Raw genomic sequence first — 7378 nt, forward strand, 5'->3', positions numbered from 1 at the left:
GGCTGGAAGACAAGAGAAAAAAATATACATATATATTTTTTAAAGTCGAATGTTTCACTTAAGATTCTTCTTATGACTTGAGTTATACGTGGCATAGGAATCTCCTTACCAGAACATTCTGACTGGCAATCTTCAGCAAAGTAGCATTCATGTTAATACAGAACTGCTTACTCTCTTCCCATGTCAAGTTGCGCCTGAAGAATCCATAGCAGCTATCTCCATAATATCTCCAGTTTCTGTCACATGGGCTGCATTTATGGCCTTAAGGTGAAATCAAGCATAGGAATCCATACTTTTTACTTTCACTTTCCCCATAATCAGTGTCTTCCGCAGATCTTCAGGTTCCCTACAGATAGCATCACAGAACTACTCTGGGGCGGGGTGGGGGTGGACATGAAGAGGTTACAAAACCATACTTACTGACACTGTTCTTTTGTTCCAACTGTTTTATTAAATATTGACAGAACTTCTTTGCTACTTGGTGCAGCGTTCCTGAGACATTTTTATTCTCCACTTGGTGGTGGTTTAGCTCTCTGACAGCTAGGTGTAAAAATTAGATAATAATTTGTAATCAGGATCACAAGGGTGATGCAGAGACCTTTCAGTGCACTTTCATTTCAGTAGAACTGTCAATCTGGAAAGTGTTCACTAGATAGACGTGAGTGAATGAGTACTGCTAAGGGGTCTGGGTAAAGGAGGGTGTAAAGAACAAATTGTGAACTGTGCAAAACTGACACCTGGTGCTTATCCTAAAGAAGACATGAGCTCTATGAAGAAGAAAACCACAAATAAGAAAAACGCCATGATCAAACTGCATGCCCAAAATGAATGTTTTGATATTCCTTTGAATATAGATTTCTAAGCAGATTTCAGAGAAGAATGACATGTTATTTTGTTTTCCATGTGATATCAAAATATCCATTTATTTAAAAAAACACTGATTTCTTGTGCCCCAAATGATATGATAATCAAGTGAATAAACAATGGCGAACAAAAGATCCTAAAATATCTGGCGAACAAATAAACAAGCACACAAACAAGCAACAGCTACATGGATGGTAATGTGATACTGCAGGCTTTTAGATTTATAAAAAGAAAATATCTATAAATGAGATGGGATATGAATTGCTTCTGAGTGAAAGTAAATGCATTCATTAAACAAAGTGAGAAGGAGGGTATTTTAGGAAGAGGGAATACAATGGAGAGAAATTTCAGACAGTGGAAGAGGATCTATCTGTGAAACTGAGAAAAGTCCATGTTGGCTGGAACTGAGGATATGCAGGATAAAGAGAAAAAAAAAAATGAGAAGATAGTGAATCTAGACGAAAGGGGATCTTAAAGACCAGTTTAAAGTTCTTGAAATAATTTCAATTAAAGTGATTTGAATCAGGAGGAAAAGTAAGAGCTCTCCATTATTGAGAATGTCTTGGTAGCCTGAAGCAGCAACAAAGAGGCACACAGTGACAAGCAAGCTTAGTGGCATACACCAGGGCTCAGGTTGTGCTTTCCTCAGAACAAATCTTTTGCAATGAGTCAATACTTACGCATCATCCCCAGAGCCACCAGCCCAACAACTAACCCCATGCACAAGACCAGCAGAATCAAAGCCGTCACACGCCACAGAGGTGAGGAAGCAGGGTCAACTGTAGACATAGAATACAGATGTTAGGGGGCAGGCAGTATGGGGTAGCTATGGGGCAGTGTCACCCCTGTCCCCTGCCCTCTCCAGGCTTTCTGAGTGATGTAAACAGCTTCATTGCCAGGTCTTGCTGGTGTTCCTTTGGGGATCATCAATAGTATAGCCCATTCCCATTCCCATCAAAGTATAGCCCATTCCCATTCCACACATCGGTCTTTTCCCAATGGACTTTTCTCTGAGTCAAAACAGAAGTTTGTGGGGCACCTGGGTGGCTCAGTGGGTTAAGCCTCTGCTTTCAGCTCAGGTCATGATCCCAGGGTCCTGGGATCGAGCCCCGCATCGGGCTCTCTGCTCAGGAGGGAGCCTGCTTCCCCCTCTCTCTCTGCCTGCCTCTCTGTCTACTTGTGCTCTCTGTCAAATAAATAAAATGCTAAAAAAAAAAAAAAAAAAAAAAAGAATTTTGTGTTTTTTGTCTTGTTTTGTGCCCAACCCCATAAACAATTGCTTTTATAAGCAACAAATGAAGAATCACACCTATGTGCCAACAACAGAGAAAATGAGGTTATAACACATCCTTTCCTCCTATTCTCTTGGTTTCTATTCCACCCAACATTAAACTGTATAGGCTTAACATAAACTTCTCTGCTTTCATCTCTTGTTGCTTATATACTAAATAAATCTGTCTGAGCCTAAGTAGGCATTACTCAAATTCTGTATAGCAGGAAGGTCATAGGAAAAATAAAATAAAATGATACGTGCTATCACTAGTAGAAAAAGGAAAGTGGGGTTGACCTATTTCAATAATTAACTTCCAGATCCCTGGCTCTGGGTATTCTTACCTGAGGTGAGAGCTGGCTTTCGATTTTTAATATTTAAGGTGATGTATCCATCTTCGTCCAGCATGGCTTCCCTTGGACTGCAAGTGAGCTCAGGGTTCAATGACTTCGCAAAATTGCAGTGTCCACTCTTATAGATTCCAGTGCCTGCCAGTCCGTGTTCCTCCTCTTTCTGGTAAGGTGGGGTTCTATGAGTTGGGGCACATATTTTTGGTCCTGTTTTGTTCTTGTTTTTTGGACCTTTTTTCTTCCAGGAAGCCCTTTCATAGCTGTTCAGAGATACATGGACCTTGAGCATAAAAATATAAAAATAATAACTTGCAGTAAAGGAGTAGATATCACATTTGTTTCCTGTTTTCTTATCTTCAACTCTGAATGAAGGAATGTCTCCTTATTGTATCCTTTCAAAGAACAAAAGTTCATGCTTCATCTTAACCTTAGTGGAGTCTAAATAGTATTGTTTAAATGAACTGCTTTCGACAAAAATTCATGGATAAAACACGAGCAGATACATAGTCTGTTCCATTGTGAGGAGCATGTCTAATATAATTTGATAAAAAATGGCCTAGAGTAGATGTTTCAAGGTCTTGTGTTAGAAGGCGCCATTCCTAATTATGATCTAGAATTCATCCAAATTCTTGCATCATTCACAAATCATATTGTTTAAAAATTTGAGGACTCCACAGGAGGCAGACTTCATATTGCTTGGGTTTAGGCATTAAAGAAAAAACAATCAAATAAAGTGGAATAATATAGAGTTAGTGATTACTGTCTTTCAGTAATGTTTTCACTTTACAGTGAACATCCAGGAAAGGAAAAATCTTTTGTGAAATTGTGTAATTCCAAGTACAGTGGTGCTTCTTCATCTTAAAAGAGCTATTTGTGGAAGGGACAGGTTCCTAGTGCCCTTCACACTGGACTGTGACTATACCATAGTAACTATATGTAACCATAACTACAGTTAAACACATTTAACTATAAAATGGGTTTTCAAATTGTTACTGCAGCTCACATTGAAAGGAATTAGAAGAATAGCTAGAGAAGGCTAGCTGCTGTACTAATGTAAGGATATTAGTGAGGGTGCTGTCTATTTTGTCATTGGGTAGATTTATATAGTTTTAGAGCAGATTTTAAAAAGATTTTTTTTTGTTAAACCTTTATGGCCAGAAGACTTCCCTTCTTCTAAGTAACTTCTAGGCATTTTTCTTATAAATAATCTTATTTTTATGTTTTCTTTAGTTAGTAGTGTCTTAGACTTTTTAGTATAGAAATTACATAAGATCTCACAGCAGGTATTTTGATTACTAATGTTTCCTTTGGTACATCTTGTACATATTTGTCCTTCCTTTCTGTTATCTCCTTCACTCTGAATTCTTTGTCAATTCACTTAAAATAATATTTCATCTTAAAATTTCTTTCCCTACACAACTCAAATAATTTTAAAGGTGAGGTAAACAAACAAACATGAAAGATATTGCCTGATTTAAGGAACCTAAACTTAGCATGATACAAATATTTTCACTAAAAACCAATCATTGTTCAAAAACCCCACTTTTAATAAATGTCAAATCTAATTAAAGTACTGAAAATTGAATAATCAAATTTCTTAAGCCCCACAGCCATTTTTTTCACTGGGTTTTGTAGCTCAGGTAAAATATTCGGTGTTTCCCAGTCATAAGCAGGGTAAATTCAAATCTTTAGTTGATCATTAATCTACCTCTGCTTCCATCTGCATAATTTCTCATTCAATCTAAGAGAACTGTTAGCTCTTCCTAGCAGTGCATGCTAACCCCCATCTCTCAGCACAGCCTGGGAATTATTCTAGCCCTCCCTTTCTGGCCGCCTTGATTCATACACCAAGTCCTGAGGCTTTTTTCCTACCTTTACTCCTCTGTTCCATGTTCTTCCCATCCCTATCTTACATCAGCTTTTTTTCCCCACTAAAATATACAGAAATCCTGAAAAAATAATTGTGACTTAGTGACAATATAGAATGTAAAGGATTTAGTTCAAGTTAGTTTTTCAATCAACCTTTACTCATTTCTCCTAGTAACCAAATATGTAACTTCTGAAAATTTATAGTTAAATTAAATTAAATATGTAACTGCAAGATCCATGGACATTTGGAAGCCTTTATAATTATTGTAAACATTTTCATGTTCAATTAGCAGATACTTTCAGGAGGTAAGAAACACAACAGCTTGATTTGTTGTTTCCACATTTTCTAGGTCTTGGACAATTGGATGAGTTATAAAATATCCCACTTATTCTTCTTGCAAATAGCAAGGAATATGCTGGACTTACTTGATTCGTGAATACTTGAAATTGTACATTTAAGAAACCTAAGCCTCAGATGATATTCCTTTCCTACCTATAGCTCAGCCTCGGGACTTTTTGTTTTGTTTTATTTTGTTTTGTTTTTGTTTTTGTTGTTTCCTTTTAATGATTGCAATGCATCACTGGGTTTTGGATATTTGATAGCACTGGTTGCAGGCTGAGGGTCTTATGTCCAGATCTATGTTCCACAAAAATATATTTGCCTTTATTTGTAACCCCCCAACTCGGCTTGGAGGTGTTAGGAAATATGCTGGGTGAGTACAGAGTCCCTCAGGGTCAAAGGAGTCCCTGATAACACTAGTCTTCGTTCTGTTTTCTTCCTCTACATATGCTATAAATAACAAGCTGAGTTACTCAGCAAAAATTAAGCAGAGAACTGCAGGAAAAAGAGAGAGAGATTACAAACTTTTCTTTTTCCTTTTCCAAAATCCAGAGGCTTTGCTAGATACCACTTTTTTTTTTTTTAAGAAAGCTCTTCCACCAAAATGGGGCTCAAACTCACAACCCCAAGATCAAGAGTTATATGCTGTACCAACTGAACAAACCAGGTGCTACTTTGTTAGGTATCTCTTACTCACCCTACAAGGTCTGTCATTGGTATGTTTGTATATTTTATTGCCCCTCTTTTCTTGGCTTAATAAAGTATAACAGAAAAAGTCCTTATTGCAAATATTCTGATGAGTTTGAATTTGAAATAAAAATCTTTGTTTAGTATTTTAGAGATTAAGAGGCACTTTAATAAAGCCATCGCTTTAATTTTAAAGCAAATATATTTTAACAATTTCAGACACTGAAATTGGCAGTGAATATTCATGGAGAAAGTCATGGTACTTTTCTTTATGGGACAGTCTTGGATTTTAGCTATCTAATCTTGATTTGTTTGTATTCAGAATGACTTCCCAAATCCTACCATATGCCAGCCCACATTCCTGTCCTTATTTATTTATTTATGAAAGCCATTGCACAGAAGCAGGGAAAGGGACAGAGGGGAAGGGAGAAGGAAAGAGTGTCCTAGCAGACTGCACTGAGGACAGACCCACACCTGGGGCTTGATCACATGACCCTGAGGTCATGACCTGAGCCACCAAAATCAAGAGTCCAAGGCTTAAGCCACCAAGCCACCCACGCACCACTCCTGTTCCTCTTTCTTGTTTCACTCTTTTCCCATTACACTTAATTCTCTCTCTCTCCCTTTCTGTCTGTCTGTCTGTCTCTCTCTCTCACACACACACACACACAGGTATTTTTGTCATGTATCCCCAAAGAATATATTCCATGGTCTAAATTAGTGTCCAACATACAATAACCATCTGGTAGTTATTTGGTAAGTGAGGGCATTGTCATCCTGATATTACACATGTAGGAAGGGAAGGTTTAGAAATGTGGAGACATCTCTACAATCAAAGTGCTTGTAAAAAGCAGTACCATCTACCTAGTTTCCAAGTTCTTTCAACTACTTTATAAAGTCTTTCAAATTTGAGGATTGTCCAGACTCTATTATCTATGTTTATAGCTGAAGAATGAGTAAACACAAGACTCACAATGACAGGGTAGAGATTCAATAAGAAATCAGTGGAATTCATAACACTGTGGATAAAACTGTTCAATACATAATGAGGGCTAGTGGATGTGTAAAAGAGAAAGACCAAAGGAAAATGATATTGACTATTATGGATGCTATAATAACTTCTCTTAACTGAAAAAAATACATAAAGGAAAGGAGAGTTTTGTAACTGGTGATTTTTTTATACAAACTTTCTTTTTCTTTTTTTTTTTTCTTAAGTTTCAGAGGTAGAATTCAGTGATTTATCCATAGCATATAACACCCAGAGCTCGTTTCGTCAAGTGCCCTCGTTAATGCCCATTATCCAGTTACCCCATCCTTCTGACCACCTCCCCATCTTCCATCTAAATCCCTCAGTTTGTTTCCTACAGTTAAGAGTATCAGATTTTTTTTTTTTTAATTTATTTGACACAGAGATAGAGAGTACAAGTAGGCAGAGCAGCAGGCAGAGGAAGAGGGAGAAGCAGGCTTCCCGCTGAGCAGGGAGCCCAATGTGGAGCTCGATCCCAGGACCCCGAGATCATGACCCGAGCTGAAGACAGCCACTTAACCGACTGAGCCACCCAGGTGCCCCAAGAGTATCAGATTTTTTAAGACACATCACCTTTATGCTAATCCTCAGGTGTAATTATCAGTGATGTTCTGTTCCTTCTCAATCCTCTGCATTAATATTGTTGGTTCACCTCTGACTTATTAGCCTTCTACACACATACCAAACATTGTTTATCTTTGAAAAAACCTAGAATTTCCTGTCATGAAAAAAAGCATAATTCATATTTTCTCTTTCGTTTCTGGAAAGCTTAAACATGTGGACTGAAAAGTGTTATGTTTTATTAAAACTTCAGAAGCTAAACAATGAATAACTATCAGATGACATCTGTGGCAGAATGTTTTGTTACAGAGTAGAAAAAATAAAGGGGAAAATGTGTCAGACAGCATCTACCACACTGAGAAGTTTTTCATACACGTGCATACAAAATATCTGTAAAGTTAAATAATAAT

General features: G+C 37.4%; 1 protein-coding gene across 3 annotated transcripts in view; it reads right to left on the bottom strand.

Annotated features, from left to right (window-relative positions):
- LOC131839061 (C-type lectin domain family 1 member B-like) overlaps positions 1-7085 on the bottom strand; it is a 28576-nt gene extending 21491 nt beyond the window's left edge. For 2 of the 3 annotated variants that reach the window (XM_059186141.1, XM_059186144.1), the window contains exons 1-5: positions 6981-7073; positions 2479-2764; positions 1545-1643; positions 421-540; positions 110-261 (exon numbers count right to left, since the gene is read on the bottom strand). In XM_059186141.1, the coding sequence (XP_059042124.1) occupies positions 110-261; positions 421-540; positions 1545-1643; positions 2479-2542 (435 nt within the window). In that variant the 5' untranslated portion in view covers positions 2543-2764; positions 6981-7073. Of the gene's footprint in view, positions 1-109; positions 262-420; positions 541-1544; positions 1644-2478; positions 2765-6980 lie in introns of all 3 variants that reach the window. The other variant, XM_059186142.1, reaches the window with a different exon arrangement.
- Between the last annotated feature and the right edge of the window lie 293 nt (positions 7086-7378).

The sequence above is a fragment of the Mustela lutreola genome, chromosome 8 (genome assembly GCF_030435805.1).
Source record: "Mustela lutreola isolate mMusLut2 chromosome 8, mMusLut2.pri, whole genome shotgun sequence".
In the NCBI taxonomy this organism is placed as follows: domain Eukaryota; kingdom Metazoa; phylum Chordata; class Mammalia; order Carnivora; family Mustelidae; genus Mustela; species Mustela lutreola.